Raw genomic sequence first — 21,108 nt, 5'->3', positions numbered from 1 at the left:
CGGGTGTCATTGCCGCCGACGTGAATAACAATCTTACTGAATCTACGTTTAGCTTTAGCCAGCAGTTTTAAATTTGACTCAATGTCACCCGCTCTGGCCCCAGGGATACATTTGACTATGGCCGCTGGTGTTGCTAACTTCACGTTCCTCAGAATAGAGCTGCCAATAACCAGAGTTTTATCCTCAGCGGGTGTGTCGCTGAGTGGGGAAAAGCGGTTGGAAACGTGAACAGGCTGGTGGTGAGCCGTGGGCTTCGGCTTGGAGCTGCGCCTCTCACGAACAGTTACCCAGCCTCCCGGCTGCACGGGAGTTGCTGGAGGACAGTTAGCAGAGGCTAAGGCTATGCTATGTGGCTCCGCACCGGCTACAGGGGGCTGGCTAACTACCGCAGCTACTGAATGGTTTTCCATGGTGTGGAGCCGCGCTTCTAATTCACTAAGCCTGTTAAACAAAGTAAATTTTTCACAGTAATATATAACTTTACTTTTAACTGAAATTCCCACTGTGAGCTGTCTGGTTTGGGGACCAGGGAGGGAATAGCCTTTCACACTTTTATGCTGCACTCCTGCTCCCCAAGACGGTGGCGTAACAATTAGTAAAACCTGTTTTGTTATTGTTAAGCTGCAGGTGATTTTGATGCATCCACTCTCTGATATCAATCAGGCAACCATGGAGGGGAGTAAGGCTGCTGCAGTCATGAGGAATGATAAGTATGTATAGATGGGTGTCATCAGCGTAGCAGTAATAAGACATGTTTTTGCAGTATATGACCAGATAGAAGCATGTAGATTGAAAAGATAACTGGACCAAAAATAGAACCTTGTGGCGCTCCACAATTGATGTGAGCCATGGAGGATGAGGAGCTGCCAAGCATTACAGAGTAAGTTCTGTTAGACAAATATAACTTGAATCAGTTAAAAGCAGGACCTGATACAACTACCAACCCCTCAGGCAGTTTTAGAGAACTTCATGATCTATTGTATCGAAGGCCACACTGATATTTAGAAGAACTAAAATAGAACAGAGCCCTGCATCTGCATTTAAAAGAAGATCATAAGTCACTTTAAGGAGAGCTGTCTCTGTACTGTGTGTAAAACAAAAGCCTGATGGGAATTTATCTGAAAGTCTATTGTCATTGAAAGAAGTTGTTAAACTGACTTTTTTTCTATAACCTTTTATAAAAAGGCAGTTTTGAAACAGGCCTGTTGTTGGCTGGATAGACAGGGCCAAGGTTAGATTTCTTAAAGAGAGGCTGTACAACAGCATATTCAAAACTCGACAGAAAGTTTCCAGTGACTAATGAGCATTTATAATAGAAACAACAACCACACATTATGGGTATAAAATACTTGACTGCAAGATTAACAGTGCATCAGTCTTCACAAGAAGCTTTAGTGGCGCTAAGCTATGAAGACCAATGCAGACAAGTAGGAGGAAAAAAAAAAGAAACCTCGGAGTAACATTTGATCAAGATTTGTCTTTTAATTCTCATTTAAAACAAACCTCACGGACTGCATTTTTTCATCTGTGTAATATTGCGAAAATTAGGCCTATCCTGACCCGAAAAGATGCAGAAGAATTGGTCCACGCTTTTGATATCTCAAGGCTGGATTACTGTAACTCTCTATTATCAGGTAGCTCTAGTAAGTCCTTAAAAACTCTCCAGCTAATTCAGAATGCAGCAGCACGTGTACTAACAGGAACTAAGAAACGAGATCATATTTCTCCTGTTTTAGCTTCTCTGCACTGGCTCCCTGTAAAATCCAGAATTGAATTTAAAATCCTACTGTTAACTTATAAAGCTCTAAATGGTCAAGCTCCATCATATCTTAGAGAGCTCATAGTGCCATATTATCCCACCAGAACACTGCGCTCTGAGAACGCAGGGTTACTCGTGGTCCCTAAAGTCTCCAAAAGTAGATCAGGAGCTAGAGCCTTCAGCTATCAGGCTCCTCTCCTGTGGAATCATCTTCCTGTTACGGTCCGGGAGGCAGACACCGTCTCCACATTTAAGACTAGACTTAAGACTTTCCTCTTTGATAAAGCTTATAGTTAGGGCTGGCTGAGGCTTGCCCTGTACCAGCCCCTAGTTAGGCTGACTTAGGCCTAGTCTGCCGGAGGACCCCCTATAATACACCGGGCACCTTCTCTCCTTCTCTCTCTCTCTCTCTCTCTCTCTCACTCTCATCCTATTACTGCATCTTGCTAACTCGGCCATTCTGGATGTCACTAACTCGGCTTCTTCTCCGGAGCCTTTGTGCTCCACTGTCTCTCAGATTAACTCATATCACAGCGGTGCCTGGACAGCGTGACGTGTGTGGTTGTGCTGCTGCCGTGGTCCTGCCAGATGCCTCCTGCTGCTGCTGTTATCATTAGTCATACTTCTACTGTTATTGTACACATATGATTATTGTCACATATGTATACTATCAGATATTAATATATTATTATTAATTATAATATTATTACTTTCATTAATGTTGTGATATTGGGCTTTATAAATAAAATTAATTGATAGATTGATGGAATGCTTCTCGTCCAATCAAATTACTCGGTCGGAACTAACTGTTGTGTAAATCACAATATCTAATCTGTGTTTAAAGTTATCAGTCAGATCAGAACATTGTGCAGCTTGTCTGACTTCTTTCAACCACATTTTAAATGTACATCAAGTATTTTGTTTTGAATCCACATTCCACTGAACTGAGATAAAGTAGTTTAAACAAAATATTTTCATTACATAAGAGAATCAAAATGTATTTTAGAAATTTGGAATCATCTTCTCATGTCTTACTTGATGAACATCTCTTCCTGTCTTTTTAGGATCTATTTGTCTTTTTTTTTTACCTTTGTTATTTCAACATTAGATTCACTGTGTAAACAGTATATGAATCACTGTAGACTTAATTCAAAAACCATCTGCATTTACATATAAATCTTTTTATAGACTGGCGCCTTTCACATCACTCTTTATACATTGTTGTCAACCAAAACAATGTATGAATCTTTTTTTCTTTTTTTTTTTAGATATTTTTTTTGGGCAGTTTTGCCTTTAATTGTTAGGAAAGTCAAGTGTGAAAAGGGGAGAGAGAGAGGGAATGACATGCAGCAAAGGGCCACAAGCTGGAGTCGAACCCGGGCTGCTGCAGCAACAGCCTTATACATAGGGCGCTATGGAGCTCTATCCACTAAGCCACCGACGCTCCACAAAGTTTGAATCTTGATTAAATATTTCAAAGGTTCAGTTTAATGAGGCATAAAATGTCCCATAACAGAGTTATATCTGCTTTACTATCAGCTTGGAGGACATAAAATAAATCATTGTCAAAAAGGCCATACTACCATGTAGATATTAGGGGCAATACTCCCAGTAGTGAAGAGGAAACAGCCTGATATGTTGAGGACAGCTCCAGTTGACTGACTCTGTGTGTTTGCATATGTGTCCTGCCTCTCTGCTCCCAGCCGTTAAGAGGCCAGTGTTGATCAGTGGCTGTCCAGGCCTTTCACAGCCACTGACACACCGGCAGCACAATGATGATGTCACTGATTCTACTGCTGGCCACCCTGGGGCTCCTTGTTCAGGGTGAGACTCTCTTCTGTCTGAAAACTTTGCTTCAGGATGCAACCAGGTTCACCACAATGATGTTCTGCTCTGATGGAGAAACACTGAAACAAGCAGCATTTACCTTCTTCCATCTATTCTCCATGTTAAAGAAATGAGACTCTTCTGTTTGGATGTTGATCATCTTTCTCCAAGCTGGATCTGTCTCAATAACCCTTCTCCTCTTTCTCATGTTTTCAGATTCATCAGGAGAAATCATCCTGACTCAGTCTCCTAGATCTCAGTCTGTTGCTCCAGGACAAACTGTTTCCATCACGTGTTCAGCCAGTTCAGGTGTTGAAGGAAATGGCAAGAAATGGCTCCACTGGTACCTTCAGAAACCTGGAGAAGCTCCTAAACTCCTGATTTATCTAGCTACAGGCCGTCAATCTGGAGTTTCAGATCGTTTTAGTGGAAGTGGATCTGCAACTGACTTCACTCTGACCATCAGAGGAGTTCAGGCTGAAGATTCAGGAGTTTATTACTGTCAGCAGGGTTACAGCACACCGTTCACACAGTGATACAGCGTCGTACAAAAACCTCCCTCAGCTGGAGAGGAACTGATCTGACACAACAGCTGCACTGAAACTAAAACAACACAAGTTTTACTCAGAACAAAAAAATGCAGTTAAAAATAATTCACTTAGAACATTTATTATCTAAATATACTGTATATAAAACACTATGTATATTTTATTTATTCAGGGTTTTAACATTCTGCTGCACATCAAAGCTAAACTCTGTTGAAGAATAATTTCAATCCTTTGATAAGTTTAATTAATAGAGTATGATAACACATGAACACTAAAACTGTAAATATTATTTATTTTAAATTTTCATTGGATCTTGAACAAATTGATTATTTAAATAAATTACAATATTTAATCTCAATAATTTTTTTCATGTTGTTTAATTACTAGTTATGCGTATTACATAATTCAGCCATTTTGTGTGTTTTGTATTCCAACAAAAACATGTATTTCATAATTAACAACAAAAACATATTATGGAGTATGTAAATAAGTCACATTTTAATTCTGTCCTTTTGTCATCTCTTTATTTCTCTTTGTGGTTCTTCAGCAGAAACAGGATGTAAATATTTCCCAGTTTTAATTTGTAGATCAAACTCATTTTATTTCTCTCTATGCAGATGATATACTGGTATTTATTTCAGATTTAACAAACACTTTTCTGACTTTTGTAGATTAATTCAAATAATAATGCATGTTCTTTGGAGACACCTGAAGTAATTACAATATTACAGTCCTTACTATAAAGACACTTCAGTAATGAGAGCTGATTGGATGATTTATCATTGAAATGTTCCTACCATGGGTTTTGTTCCAAAGGTTTATTATTACAGACAAATCTGTAATGACTATAGCAGAATAAGTTTTACAGTCATGAAGGCATTCATATCCATTGTGACAACAGATGATGGACTTATACTACTACCATCACTGTTTGTACTAATCAAACAATAATGAGGAGTTTTGTCTGAGTTTATGAACTCTTAAAATGTTCAGTAAAAATAGACCTATATCATATATTCTGAAACTTTCATTCTGAATTCATCACAGAAAACTTACAGGATCTTTATCAGCTTATTTTTCCTCTGGATTTAATAAAGTTACTGTTACTATGAAGAGAAAATCATTCAGACACTTTGAGAATAATAAAGATGAAAACAAGTGATTTGATGAACACGTCTTTATTATGTGGAAACAGTGAAATAATATTGAAACATTGCAACAAGCTGGTAAATATTGCTATTGAAAGATGTCAAATGAAAGACAGAGATAGTTCCAGAGTGCAGAGTGAGAGCAGTAGCAGAGTAAAACCAGTAGCAGAGTCCCAGTGAGTCAGGTCAGGACTGGGAACACTGGTCTCTCCTCAGTGTCTCTGAGAGCGGAGTCTGGGAGCCCTGGGTGGCCTCACAGGTCACAGAGCCCACCTTCCCCCACTGGTCTGCAGGGAGCCTCAGGGTGCTGCTCCAGCTGTAGTGGCCGTCCTTCTCCAGCACCCCGGGGCTCCTGCTCTCCTCCCAGCTGCTGCTGCTGCTGCTGCTGCTGCTGCTGCTGCTGCTGCTGCCGTCCACCTTCCAGGCCAGACTCCAGTCTGAGGGGAAGCCCTTGTTGGCCAGGCACATGAGCGTGGCCTTCCCCTGCTGCAGCTCCTCTCTGGAGGGGGGCAGCACCGTCAGGGTGGGGACGACTCGACCCACTGGAGGAGGAGACACAGAGACAATATGAGGAAAGTTCATACAAAGAGAAAATAAACCCCACCCTGGTGGCTGCAGCAGAGGAGGCTAGTAGTTCTATTGGTCGTCCTCAGATTGGATGATACTGGTCGTTAACGTTTCACTTCCCTCTTTGAGCTCAGTAACCATGGCAACAGACAGGCATCACTGCTGAACCATAGCAACAGACAGGTTTCAGGACTAAAGACAAAAAGTTGAACGTGGCATTTTGTTCCTCTGATGTATTCACGTTTAATCTGCCTCTGTCTAATCTAAAAAAATGGTTTACATTATTGTAAGGTGTCTTAACAAATAACTGGTCTAAAACAGGAAAGACCTTGATGGTGTGTGCTGGCTTTGTTGGTTCAAAGTGAACATCGTAACAACTGAATTACATATTAAACTCATCAAATCAGTCCTACTCATACAGCATGTTGTTTAAACAACAGCCATCTTTGAAGATATTCTTTCATGACATGCATTGTGTGAAGATTGTCAATGTTTGAGAAAGATCAATAAAACCTATGAGAATGTTTGCCCCAGTAGTTGGGCTGAAAGTTTCAGATTATTTCCATCTGACAGAATCATTTGTGGAAACTTCATATTTATAAACTGTTTCAACTGAAATTCTAGAGAAACAAAATATTGAACTGAAGAAGAATTGAGTCTGTTTGAGGACATTATGTGACACATTTAAGAATCATCACAATTATATTTAAACTCCAATTATCAGCTAAAATATTGCAGCACAGTCTACAGATATGAAATAAAACAGAATCAATATAGAATTTGGGTTATTAAAGGAGTCAAATGTACTTACAGTTAACATCCAGTCTGGTTCCTCCACCGAACGTGTACCACAGTGATACAAACTCATTGAGCCGCCATACAAAAACCTCTGACTGTACAGAGACACGGCTCTCTGACTTTGACACAAACACACTCACCAAACACATTCCCAGTTTACCCAGTTTATTAAGTGAATGCTTGTAATGTTTGAAACTTATTCACAAATATGACTATTTATTTAACATTTAGTTTTCTGAAATGTTTAACATCTACAAGCAATAATAATTTCTATGCAGGTAAAACAAATTAAAATTTCTCCAATAAATTCTGACAAATATAAATGATTATTATGAACTCATGTTTATTGTAGATTATGATCATTGATAAACAGGAATTTTGTTAAATAGTAAAATTGTCGCACTGTGAAGTTGATTTGTTTGGTATTGAATTTGAGGAAATTCATAAAATATTCAGGTATAAATTTGCCCATAAAACTCAAAGCAAATCCACATGTAAATGATGAGTGACACATTCCTGATCAATCCTCTGATAAATGTATTGATCCATTGATAAACAGCATCATCAGAGTAATCCAAGTCCCTGTTGGAGTCAGTCAGAGCATTTCCATAGAGAGCCACTTTGCATCAGCAGCACCATGCTCCAGTGCTCTGGGAGAGTTTATAGTCCTGAGAGTTGAACACTGGATGACTGACAGCTGTCCTTCATGACAACAGAAGCCACAGAAATCCTCCTCTTCATCAAAAACATGACTTTGACCTCCGTCCTCATCTGGACTCTCCTCTGCTGCTGCTTCACAGGTAAAGTCCAGAGAATCAAACTCCTCTCCTCTATCAACATCCGTTCTCTGAAATGAAGACCACAAAACCATGACGCTGCTTTATGTTTCTGTCTCTGTATCCTCAGAGTCCAGAGGTCAGGTCACAGTGACTCAGCCTGGAGCAGTGAGATCTGCTCTGGGAGGCTCCGTCACCATCAGCTGTAGGACCAGTCAGAGGGTTGATTGTTCACCCCCGTGTTTAGCCTGGTACCAACAGAGAGATGGAGAAACTCCTAAACTGCTCATTTACCAAACTAGCAGTCGAGCATCAGGGATTCCAGGTCGTTTTTCAGGCAGTGGATCAAACTCTGACTTCACTCTGACCATCAGTGGAGTTCAGGCTGAAGATGCAGCTGTTTACTACTGTCAGAGTTATCATGTCATCAACAGTCAGGATGTGTTCACACAGTGAAAAAGCATCGTACAAAAACCTCCCTCAGTCAGACTAAACAGAAATTGAAGTGACTGCTGCAGCTGGAAGCTACTGCAGAGACTGATACACTTCACTGAGGACACACACACACACACACACAACAATACTTTTCTTGAGTTTTACACAAAGACAAGTTTTGATTAATAAAAAAAAATTCTGTGTTATAATCGTTCTGAAACCATATTTCCAGGTTCGGACAGATGTGACGCCTGCAGACTGTTAGCTCTTATCTGTGGGTAAAAGACAAATTGCTAACTCTAAACAAAAGCTGTCCACATTTATATGACAGTCTGTGAGTAAAATGTTTAACCTACAAAGAGAGGCACATATAAAACTATTGAAACTTGTCAAATTTAAAACATTATTTGAATGAAAATTTTTCCATCCTCTTAATATATGAGAATACAATCGCATAGTGTAAGTCAAAAACAGAAGCAGCCTTACAATTCTGCTTAATTTGAAATGACCTTAAAGAAGTTCAGATGACTCTTAAAGATCACGCAGTATTTGTTAAGGAGCAGCTATAAAGAAGAGTACAGTATCATCTGCATAATGATGAATATCTTATTCATTATCAGCCGAAACCACCTGAGATCTCTCAGAAATGTTTTTAAATCTTTATGAATCTTAAAGATTAATCAGTTAATGTAAGAACACATACATTCTGTAGCAGCAGGTATTTACTATGACCTTTTGTAACCCCAGACTAGGCTGAGCTCAGTACAGCACTGACTTTAATAAAGTCTCTCAGGACATTAATCAGTGATTCCATGAATTTGTCAAACAGGGAGTTTTGTTAAAAGGTGATACTTCCTGAAATCAGTGTGAACTTTACTGAACATTGAAAAAGTCTAGGGGAGGAGGTTCTTTTTTACCACAAAAACTCAGATTGATCTGGTGTTCAGTAATAGACCTGACCGAATCTCAAAGTCTTTTAAGTTAAGTTTAAGTTTAAGTTTATTTACTTTATTAATCCCCCTGGGGGTAAATTCAATGATTTCACACTTGCTTGTCAATTACACACAGGTCCGAAAGACACACACATGCACAAACAGGACCTATACATGCAGAAAGTGGAGAGATGTCAGAGTGAGGGGGCTGCCCTTGGTGAGGCGACCCGAGCGGTTGGGGGGTTCGGTGCCTTGCTCAAGGGTGCCTCGGCAGTGCCCAGGAGGTGAACTGGCACCTCTCCAGCCATCAGTCCACGCTCCATATTTTGGTCCGGACTGGGACTCGAACAGGCGACCCTCCGGTTCCCAACCCAAGTCCCTATGGACTGAGCTACTGCCGCCCCATTTTAATATGATAACTGGGTTATCTGACCACAATTTAATTGTGGTGGCCAGAAAATTAACTAAGTAGAGGTTTAATACCACAAAAAAAGGACAGGAGATCTATAGAATTCCAAAAAGTGAAGAGGGGCCCTTCAAGAACACCATAGAACATTTTAATTGGAGCGGCCTGCTATTAGGTAAAAATGCAAACGAGGATAGTCGAATACTATCGAACAAATTACAGAGCATAATCACTGACTTCACTCAAAAGTTTAAATGTAGAAATAAAAAGAACAGTCTTCCGTGGATGAATGCAGATATCCTAAAAATGATGAAAGAACGGGATACTGCTTTGAAAATTGCATTAAGGACAACACTTTCCCACCACCAACTTCACTTTAATAGCTTAAGGAATAAAGTAATACAGGAACTGAGAAAGACTAAGGCAAATTTCTTCATGTCAATAATTGCTGAGGCTAGGGTTAACTCTAAAATAATATGGAATCAATTAAAAAAACTTACTGGGCAACACCACAATACAGACAAATCGATTGAACTTAACCTGGATGGTAATCTGACAAAGGACCCAGTCGAAATAGCAGGTGCTCTTAATCAATGTTTTGTTGATTCTGTAGCAACCATTACACAAAGCTTTCCTGCTAGGCATATTAATACTACTGTCTGTTTAACAAACATGACAGAACAAGCCTTCAGCATTAGACAACTTCTCAAGTTTATTAGCAAAGATGTCCTGGGAAACAGTGTATGAAGTTTCTGATGTGAATATGGCTTACAACAATTTTTATGCAAAATTTTATTCTGTTTTTGATAAATGTTTTCCTTTTATTTTTAAAGGCAAAGGAAGCTCCGCACACCTTAACAAACCATGGTTCACTGTAGAACTTAGGAAATCTGCTTCAAAGAAAAACAAGTTATATAGAAGGTATTTACAAAGCCCTAGTCCTCTAAATTGTGCTACATACAAAAATTATAGGAATAAATACAATCACCTTATTAGAAATGCTAAATGTAATTATTATAGTGATTTATTTACCCAATCATCAAATAATTCAAAATCTACATGGGATATTTTAAAAGAATTACTCAGCAAGAAAAACTCCTCTACTCCATCCCAGGCTACATTTCAGGATGGCACACTAACGATAACAGAGCCTACACAAATTGCTAATAAATTTAATAATTTCTTCATAGATGTGGGACCATGTCTTGCAAAGCATATTGAAAATGTTCATGATTCTCCTTCTAACTTTATAAATGAAGGTTATCCTTCCTTAAACAATTTTGAACCAATAAAGCCTTCAGAAATACTTGAAATCATCAAGAACCTTAAAAACTCCTCTGCTGGCCATGACGAAATTACAGCCTATCTGATTAAAAAAGTTGCACCCGCAATTATTGTTCCTTTAACATTTATTTTTTCTTTATCACTTGAATCTGGTATTATTCCTCAAGATTTAAAACTTGCCAAGGTCACCCCACTGTTTAAAGCCAATGATCCATCTGTATTTTCAAATTATCGCCCTATATCAATTCTCCCTTGCTTTTCTAAGATACTTGAGAAGTTGGTATATGCTAGAATTTTGAAGCATCTGGATGCCAATAATATTTTGTATGAGCACCAATATGGTTTTAGAAAGAAATGTTCTACATATATGGCTCTCTTGCATCTTAGAGAAAAGATTTCAACTGCTTTCGAGAAAAATGAATACGCTCTAGGAATTTTCTTAGACTTATCAAAAGCTTTTGATACTGTGAATTATAGAATTTTATTATCAAAAATGTCTTGTTATGGTTTTAAAAATAAGGTTCTGCAATGGGTTGAAAATTATTTGCACAACAGAGAACAATATGTCATTTTTAATGATGAACTGTCACAGCGGGATGTTCTGAAATGTGGAGTTCCACAAGGGTCCATTTTGGGTCCTTTGTTGTTTTTGATATACATTAATGATTTACCAAAAGCGTCCAGTATTTTGTCACCTATCTTATTTGCTGATGACACCAATCTCTTTGTTACTGACAGTAATATTGATTCACTTATTGATAAGGCAAATTCTGGGCTCACTCAATTTGCTCAGTGGTTTCAGTTAAATAAATTATCACTTAATGTCAAAAAATCTAATTTCATCAACTTTAAGAACAAGAATAAGAATTACAATCCAGAAAAAAATAAAATTTATATTAATAACAGCTTACTTTCCAATGTTTCATCAGCAAAGTTTTTAGGTGTCAATATTGATGAGAAACTTTGTTTTAAGAATCATTGTGAATTTGTGTGCAAGAAGGTCTCAAAATCCTTAGGTATCATAAAAAAGGTTAAACCCTATTTAAAAATAAGTACTTTATTAACCTTGTACTACAGCTTAATTTATCCTCATATTTCTTATTGCAGTTTAATCTGGGCTAGCACTTATCCTTCTTACTTACAACCAATTCATAGACTCCAAAAATCCTTTGTAAGAATTGCCACTAGCTCTCTATATTTAGCTCCATCCACACCTCTGTTTAAAAAATTACAAATACTAACAATCTACGATGTGAATAAGTATCAAACAGGAATCTTGATGTACAAAGTCATATGTTTTCCATTTTCTTTACCCAAGCATTTTCATAATTATTTTGAGTTTAATTCTTATTATCATTCTTATTCCACAAGAAAGAGGAATGATTTGCATATCCCCTTCTGTAGAACCGCTGTTGCAAAATTTTCATTTATCTACCAAGGTGTTGTGCTGTGGAACAGTTTAAAACATCTAAGTGAAACATGCTCAACATTATCTGCATTTAAAAGAAGGCTGAAGCAGAGTTTAACGATTTTTTAACACATTTGTGTTTTTCGTTTTATTCTTATTTCATTCAAATATATCTTTGGACTATTTAATTGTATTCTGAGGTATCATATGATTCTGAGATATCATTTATTGCATTAATTTGAGTGTGTGTGTGTGTGTGTGTGTGTAAGCTCAGATGTTAGCCTATGTCGGAAGCTTATATAGTTTTGTAATTGTTATTTGTTAGGAGGGGGGGCCGCTTGTAAGCCCATTCGGGTTTTTTATGACCTCTCCTGCACATCTTGTCTTATTTTCTTTCTTATCTGTGTAATGTTTCTGTTTTATAAGTGCAAATAAACAAACAAACAAACAAACAAACAAACAAACATGCCAATGAATCAAAGGTCATAAGCATAATCAGATCTCTAAAACCATCAAAATTGAAAGATGTGTTCGGAATGGAAACAAATATGCTGAAAATGTCTCATTTATCATTAGCTAAGCCCATCACTGAAATCATTAATCTGTCTGTCTGTCCACTGGTGTCCCACAGGGATCTATACTGGATCCTCTTTTGTTTTGTATATATATAAATGACCTGCCATCTATGTGTTCTGATGCTCATGTACAGATGTATGCCAATGATACAGTGGTATATGTACATGGCACCACAAAAGCAGAAGTTGCGACCAAGCTCACAAAGATAATGGTGGAAATTACAATATGGCTTAGTCAGTGCTGTCTCCAATTAAATGTTTCAAAAACAGTAGGCATGTACTCTACAAATAATAATGACACTTGTGTAGATCCGGATATTTGTATATCTGGAGAGCGACTGCAGATGGTAAAAGAATTCAAGTACCTTGGCATCTTTTTAGATTCCGACCTTAATTTCAGGGCACAGGTTAAAAAAGTATGTCAACGGGTCAAAGCAAGTCTTGTAAATTTCAGGTTCATACGCAATTCTTTGTCAACTGAAGCAGCCAAGCTGTACATGCACTCAATGATCCTTTCTCACATGAATTACTGTCTAACAAGCTGGTCGCAAGCTAATTACACTACACTCAAGCCACTGCAGTTATTGTATAAACAGATGATAAAAATCTTAGATAAAAAGCCAAAACAACACCACCACTGTACAATCCTAAAGAAATATGGCCTTCTGAATTGGGAAAACATGATTAAGTATGTAAATATATGTTTCTGTTCAAAATTATACATGGCTTAGCTCCTCCTCTCCGATCTTTTGTTAAGATTAGAACAAGTACAAATCAAATCACAAGGGGGGTTTCAAGAGGGGACTGTGTTGTTCCACTAAAGAAAAGCTCCTTTAGTCAGTCAGTGTTTTCTGTTAAAGCCTCCCAAGAGTGGAACAAGAGTGGACGTAATCGTTGCGCGACCATTTACCAGGACGACGTAGGGACGCCGTTAGCTGTTAGCCCTTAGCGGTGTCTGTAATAACTCACTAAATGGCCCGTGAAAAAAATATTTTTTCCAGCAGATGTCTTACAACATGATTGAGCTAACTGGAGTAGTTTCATGTCGTATCCGACAACGGCAGGCTTTTAACAGATGACGTCCTGATGTTAGCTTTGCTGTTCCCAAAACTGAATAAATACCACACATATCAACACAAAACTGCTTTGCTAGCTCAATCATGTTGTAACTAAGATATCCGCTGGAACAAATATTTTTTTCACGGGACATTTAGTGAGTTTTTTTATATGGTGGCGGAAGCTATATGAACGAGCTAACCCTCGTCTGCTGAGTTTTAAAAATGTCAGCTATTTTGTTGCTTTCTGTTGACGTCACATCCCTCCTTGAGTATATCCAATCAGCACCAAGTAAACCCCAAGCCCCAGCCAGGAGTCTTCTGAGTACCTACTCCGAGGCAGGGACTTGTTTAGCCCCTGTAAAAGTTCCGGAACTCTGTCCTTCAGGGGTGGTTTCTGCGGTGGAAACGGGCCTTATGTCTTAACTACGTATTGTCTTGCGTACATGTTTTTAACTGTTTTCTTGCTTGCATGTTTATTTGCTTGCTGTGAAGTTCGTTTTGTCCCTTGTGTTCTGTATTAATTGTCAGGCTATCTTATGTTGTCTTGTTGTCAATTATATGTTAATTTTAGCAATGTCATTATTACTTGTTGTTCACACACTAATCAATTTTAATTAGTTGTAGTTTATTGATCGGTGCTTTAAGATAAGACTGATGTTTGTTCCCTCAGCATAGTTCTACTTTGTTTTATTTCAGGGAGCCTTTGTAACACCTGGCCAGGGACAACAGATAAAAATTAGCCTTTGGCTAAATCTGGCATATTTACAGAAATGTCTATTAATATGCTCTGTCCGTTCAAATAAACAAATAAATAAAATAAATAAAAATAAACTTCAGGTACAGTATTTGTACTAAAATATGGATGAGAGGTCCATCCATCAATTCAGAATAATCAACGGATAAAATGACCATCAGGGACACACAACGATTTTAGTATCAGTAGATTTAGTGGCCGCTAGATAGATTTTTGTTTTAACTTCTACAGCGTATTTATTGAAAATCTTCCAAATGGAATGGAAAGAAAACAGTAATATTTGGTCAATCCAATAGTGACACAACAAGTAGGTATGTAGTCAGTAAAATAAGATCAATACAAAACTAAGACTGGACTAAGGTAGGACAAATACCACGAACAAAATCAGATCAATCAATGGAAACTTTATCATTTACAAAAATGCAGAATAAGGGAGTTATTTTGAAATCATTGTGAAGTAAAAACAATGTCCTTGTGACCTTCAAGTCAATGTGGATTTCATGAATCAGCTGTTACCATTAAGACACCAACAACAAGATAAGAGACATGTATTTTTTGGATAATAATTTACATTATTAACAACACTTCTAATGACAATGTGTGTTGTCATGAAATATTGAAAACATCAGCATGATAAGAGCAAACAGTGTCACACTGATAGATAGTTCTCTCATGCTGGATAATACGAGTCCCTCTGCTATCTTCCATATCCCCCAGAGGTTCCTACCTGCTGAGAGCTGAGTCTTTGCAGCTGCCTGCAATCAGCAATCAGCACCCAGCCAACCCTGCTTCATCATCTCATCAGCCTGTGGGAGAATATCAGACCGTGGTGCAGTATGTCTTAACAGAGAGTAACAGTAGACTTCCTGACTTAAAAATACACTCATTAAATTCAGTATGTGTCTGACTGAAAGAAAGGCAATTCATTTCTGATCAAGAGTCAGTCAGAGCATTTCCATAGAGAGCCACTTTGCATCAGCAGCACCATGCTCCAGTGCTCTGGGAGAGTTTATAGTCCTGAGAGTTGAACACTGGATGACTGACAGCTGTCCTTCATGACAACAGAAGCCACAGAAATCCTCCTCTTCATCAAAAACATGACTTTGACCTCCGTCCTCATCTGGACTCTCCTCTGCTGCTGCTTCACAGGTAAAGTCCAGAGAATCAAACTCCTCTCCTCTATCAACATCCGTCCCTCTGAAATGAAGACCACAAAACCATGACGCTGCTTTATGTTTTTGTGTCTGTATCCTCAGAGTCCAGAGGTCAGGTCACAGTGACTCAGCCTGGAGCAGTGAGCTCTGCTCTGGGAGGCTCCGTCACCATCAGCTGTAGCACCAGTCAGAGGGTTGATTGTTCACCCCCGTGTTTAGCCTGGTACCAACAGAGAGATGGAGAAACTCCCAAACTGCTTATTTATAGTACTAGCACTCGAGTATCAGGGACTCCAGGTCGTTTTTCAGGCAGTGGATCAAACTCTGACTTCACTCTGACCATCAGTGGAGTTCAGGCTGAAGATGCAGCAGTTTACTACTGTCAGAGTTATCATGAGATCAACAGTCAGAGTGTGTTCACACAGTGAAAAAGCGTCGTACAAAAACCTCCCTCAGTCAGACTGAACAGAAACTGAAGTGACTGCTGCAGCTGGAAGCTACTGCAGAGACTGATACACTTCACTGAGGACACACACACACACACACACACACACACACAGATTATTTCTAGTGTTCATTGTGTGTCCATCAGTCCACCTCAAGCAGCTGAAAGTTTCCTCAGATGAAGGGAACAGTTTCAGTGAAGAAGCCCAATCAGACCATTAAACTCACAACAACAGCAGTCAGCTCCACTGATGTAGAGACGTAAACCAACGTCACAACATGTGAAACATCAGTGTCCACACATCACATTAAATCCCATTTGAAGCTTCTTAGCTGTAATGCAACAAATCTTCCTCGAGGCAGAAATACTGACACTGTCATAAACACAATGCATTCAATGTCACATGTCATACAGTACATGTCACTGAACATAGTGTGGAAGAAGTCACATTAGGTTTGGACTCAAACAGCACACCAAGATCACCAGCACTGTCCTCTGCACTGAGTGTCTGAGAGTCTAAGTTGCTCCAACTATGAGAACTTTGGTCTTTTTGCTTTTCAGCTGCTGAAATATTTTGTGTTTACTTTCAAAACCTGATAATGAACAGAACAATCAACCATGTTTATTGACTAGATGAACACCATGTTGCTCTTTGTTCACAGCAGAAGAGAAGCGAGGGCCTGCCTGAAGATTCCTGCGAAACACATGTAGCAGCAAAAAAGCTAAATGCCTGCCAGCCTGCCAGCTAACTTAGCATATAACAAAGGAGCATTAAAGCAAGTAAACAGCGAGCAGCTAAATCCATAAGGACAACAATGGAGGGCTCTACAAGTTTCCTTTGACTAACTTTGGTAACTTTGGTTGTAGTTATTAATTTAAGTATTAATCAGAGTTCCACATTGATAGTGTATTTTATGAGACAAAGTTTAAACAGTGACATCATTTTCCACTTTTAAAGGGTGAAGACCCATTTTGGATTTAATGTAAATTAAATCATATTAATTAATATGATTACTAATTACTTCTGAAGCCACCTGAGTTTGTGTTAATCTCCATGAGGATGATGTAAACAGTCAGCTGTCCCAGCAGTGAGGAGGAAACAGCCTGATATGTTGAGGACAGCTCCAGTTGACTGACTCTGTGTGTTTGCATATGTGTCCTGCCTCTCTGCTCCCAGCTGTTAAGAGGCCAGTGTTGATCAGTGGCTGTCCAGGCCTTTCACAGCCACTGACACGCTGGCAGCACAATGATGATGTCACTGATTCTACTGCTGGCCACCCTGGGGCTCCTTGTTCAGGGTGAGACTCTCTTCTGTCTGAAAACTTTGCTTCAGGATGCAACCAGGTTCACCACAATGATGTTCTGCTCTGATGGAGAAACACTGAAACAAGCAGCATTTACCTTCTTCCATCTATTCTCCATGTTAAAGAAATGAGACTCTTCTGTTTGGATGTTGATCATCTTTCTCCAAGCTGGATCTGTCTCAATAACCCTTCTCCTCTTTCTCATGTTTTCAGATTCATCAGGAGAAACCATCCTGACTCAGTCTCCTGGATCTCAGTCTGTTGCTCCAGGACAAACTGTCTCCATCACGTGTAAAACCAGTACAAGTGTAAGTGACTACCTCCACTGGTACCTTCAGAAACCTGGAGAAGCTCCTAAAGTCCTGATTTATTCAGCTACAACTCGTCAGTCTGGAGTTTCACATCGTTTTAGTGGAAGTGGATCTGGGACTGACTTCACTCTGACCATCAGAGGAGTTCAGGCTGAAGATTCAGGAGTTTATTACTGTCAGCAGGGTTACAGCACACCGTTCACACAGTGATACAACGTCGTACAAAAACCTCCCTCAGCTGGAGAGGAACTGATCTGACTCAACAGCTGCACTGAAACTAAAACAACACAAGTTTTACTCAGAACAAAAAAATGTAGTTAAGAAAAATTCACTTACAACATTTATAATCTAAATATACTGTATATAAAACACTATGTATATTTTATTTATTCAGACTTTTAACATTCTGCTGCACATCAAAGCTAAACACTCATCTCGTCTCGTCTCGTTTCGTCGTCCTCTGCTTATCCAGGGTCCGGGTCGCGGGGGCAGCAGCCTCAGCAAAGAAGCCCAGACAGTCCTCTCCCCAGCCACCTCCGTCAGCTCTTCCGAGGGAACCCTGAGGCGTTCCCAGGCCAGCCGGGCGATGTAATCCCTCCAGCGTGTCCTGGGGCGGCCCCGAGGTCTCCTCCCGGTTGGACATGTCCGAAACACCTCCCAAGGGAGGCGTCCAGGAGGCATCCTTACCAGATGCCCGAACCACCTCAACTGGCTCCTCTCGATTAGGAGGAGCAGCGGCTCTACTCCAAGTCCCTCCCGGATGTCCGAGCTCCTCACCCTATCCCTAAGGCTGAGCCCAGCCACCCTGCGGAGGAAACTCATTTCGGCCACTTGTACTCGTGATCTTGTTCTTTCGGTCACTACCCAAAGCTCGTGACCATAGGTGAGGGTTGAAACGTAGATCGACCGGTAAATCGAGAGCTTCGCTTTCTGGTTAAGCTCCCTTTTCACCACAACGGACCGGTTAAGCCGCCCCAATCCGCCTGTCAATCTTCCGCTCCATCCTACCCTCACTCGTGAACAAGATCCCGAGATACTTAAACTCCTCCACCTGAGGCAGGACCTCCCCCCTGACCTGGAGTGGGCAATCCACCCTTTTCCGGCTGAGGACCATGGCCTCAGACTTGGAGGTGCTGATTCTCATCCCAGCCACTTCACACTTGGCTGCGAACCGTCCCAGCGAGAGCTGGAGGTCACTGTTCGATGGAGCTAGGAGGACCACGTCATCTGCAAATAGCAGGGACGAGATCCTCCTGTCACCAAACCTGACACCCTCCACCCCTCGGCTGCGCCTAGAAATTCTGTCCATGAAAGTTATGAACAGAACCGGTGACAAAGGGCAGCCCTGGTGGAGTCCAACCCTCACCGGGAACAGGTCCGACTTACTGCCAGCCACGCGAACCAGACTTGTGCTCCTTCGGTACAGGGACTGGATGGCCCTTAGCAAGGGGCCACCAACCCCATACTCCTGGAGCACCACCCACAGGATGCCCCTGGGGACACGGTCGTAAGCCTTCTCCAAATCCATAAAACGCATGTGGACTGGTTGGGCGAATTCCCATGCCCCCTCCAGCACCCTGACGAGGGTAAAGAGCTGGTCCATGGTTCCGCTTCCAGGACAAAAACAACATTGCTCCTCCTCAATCCGAGGTTCAACTATCGACCGGACCCTCTTCTCCAGCACCCTGGAGTAGACCTTACCGGGTAGGCTGAGGAGTGTGATCCCCCTACAGTTGGAACACACCCTCTGGTCTCCTTTCTTGAAGATGGGGACCACGACCCCGGTCTGCCACTCCAGAGGCACTGCCCCCGATGTCCACGCAATGTTGCAGTGGCGTGTCAGCCAGGACAGCCCTACAACATCCAGAGCCTTGAAATATCCAGGGCGAATCTCGTCAATCCCCGGGGCCCCGCTGCCGCGCAGTTCCTTAACTACCTCGGCGACTTCTGCCCCCGAAATTGGACGACCTGCCCCCGAGACCCCCGGCTCTGTTTCCTCACTGGAATACGTGTTGGTGGGATTGAGGAGCTTCTTAAAGTATTCCTTCCACCACCCGACAATGTCCCCAGTTGACGTCAGCAGCTCCCTGCCCCCACTGTAAACAGTGTGAGCAAATTGCCGCCTTCCCCCCCTGAGGCGCCGGACGGTTTGCCAGAACCTCTTTGGAGCCGATCTATAGTCTTTCTCCATGGCCTCACCGAACTCCTCCCACGCCCGAGTTTTTGCCTCCGCGACTGCCGCTGCTGCGCTCCGCTTGGCCCGCCAGTACCCGTCAGCTGGTTCTGGAGACCCACAGACCAACCATGCCCTGTAGGCCTCCTTCTTCAGCCTGATGGCTCCCCTCACCTCTGGTGTCCACCAGCGGGTTCGGGGGTTACCGCTGCGACTGGCCCCAGCGGCCTTGCAGCCACAGCTCGCAACTGCCGCCTCGACAATGGCAGAGCCGAACAAGGCCCATTCGGACTCAATGTCCCCCTCCGCCCTCGGGACGCGGTCGAAGCTCTCCCGGAGGTGGGAGTTGAAGATCATCTTGACAGGTTCTTCCTCCAGGCGTTCCCAGCAGACCCTCACTGCTCGTTTGGGCCTGCCAGGTCTGCGCGACGTCCTCCCCTGCCACCTGATCCAACTCACCACCAGGTGGTGATCAGTTGACAGCTCTGCTCCTCTCTTCACCCGAGTGTCCAGAACATATGGTCGCAGGTCAAATGACACGACTACAAAGTCAATCATTGACCTGCGACCTAGGCTGTCCTGGTGCCACGTGCACCGATGGACATCCTTATGTTTGAACATGGTGTTAGTTATGGCCAAACTGCGACCCACACAGAAGTCCAATAACTGCACACCACTCGGGTTCAGATTGGGCAGGCCGTTCCTCCCAATCACGCCCCTCCAGGTTCTGCTGTCAATGCCCACGTGAGCGTTGAAGTCCCCCAGCAGAACAATGGAGTCCCCGGATGGGGCACTGTCCAGCACCCGTCCCAGGGACTCCAAAAAGGGCGGGTACTCTGAACTGCTGTTCGGCACATAAGCACAGACAACAGTCAGGACCCGTTCCCCGACCCGAAGGCACAGGGACGCAACCCTTTCGTCTACTGGGGTAAACCCCAACGTACAGGCAGAGAGTCTGGGGGCTATCAGAAAGCCCACCCTGGCCCTCCGCCTCTCACCCGGAGGAACTCCAGCAAAGGAGAGAGAGTCCAACCCCTCTCAAGGACTTGGGTTCCAGAGCCGGAACTATGTGTCGAGGTGAGGCCGACTATATCTAGCCGGTAGTGCTCAACCTCTTCCACAAGCTCCGGCTCCTTCCCTGCCAGAGAGGTGACATTCCATGTCCCAAGAGCCAACTTCTGTAGCTGAGGATCGGACTGCCAAGGTCCCCGCCTTGGTCTGCTGCCCAATCCACACTGCACCGAACCCTTCTGGATCCCTCTGCGGGTGGTGGGCCTGCAGGGGGACGAGCCCATGTAGCCGGTTCGGGCCAGACCCCATGGGCGAAGCTAAACTCTGTTGAAGAATGATTTCAATCATTTGATAAATTTAATTCATAGAGTATGATAACACATGAACACTAAAACTGTAAATATTATTTATTTTAAATCTTACAATATTTTATTT

The 21,108-nt window shown here is 41.7% G+C and overlaps 3 gene segments (V, D, J or C); 2 read left to right on the top strand and 1 right to left on the bottom strand.

Annotated features, from left to right (window-relative positions):
• The first annotated feature begins 3,483 nt into the window (after nucleotides 1-3,483).
• On the top strand, nucleotides 3,484-4,137 carry LOC144467349 (immunoglobulin kappa variable 2-28-like). The segment is given in 2 exon segments: nucleotides 3,484-3,583; nucleotides 3,803-4,137. Coding segments are annotated over 2 exon segments (372 nt in total).
• Nucleotides 4,138-5,296: 1,159 nt separating this feature from the next.
• LOC144467346 (Ig kappa-b4 chain C region-like) lies at nucleotides 5,297-6,796 on the bottom strand. The segment is given in 2 exon segments: nucleotides 5,297-5,824; nucleotides 6,661-6,796. Coding segments are annotated over 2 exon segments (492 nt in total).
• A 9,850-nt stretch (nucleotides 6,797-16,646) lies between these two features.
• LOC144467358 (immunoglobulin kappa variable 3-11-like) lies at nucleotides 16,647-17,822 on the top strand. The segment is given in 2 exon segments: nucleotides 16,647-17,172; nucleotides 17,392-17,822. Coding segments are annotated over 2 exon segments (360 nt in total).
• Nucleotides 17,823-21,108: the final 3,286 nt, after the last annotated feature.

This window comes from Epinephelus lanceolatus, chromosome 16 (genome assembly GCF_041903045.1).
Source record: "Epinephelus lanceolatus isolate andai-2023 chromosome 16, ASM4190304v1, whole genome shotgun sequence".
Lineage (NCBI taxonomy): Eukaryota > Metazoa > Chordata > Actinopteri > Perciformes > Serranidae > Epinephelus > Epinephelus lanceolatus.
Note: the sequence above shows the minus strand (reverse complement) of the source record. Positions and strands in the feature narration are given on the sequence as shown.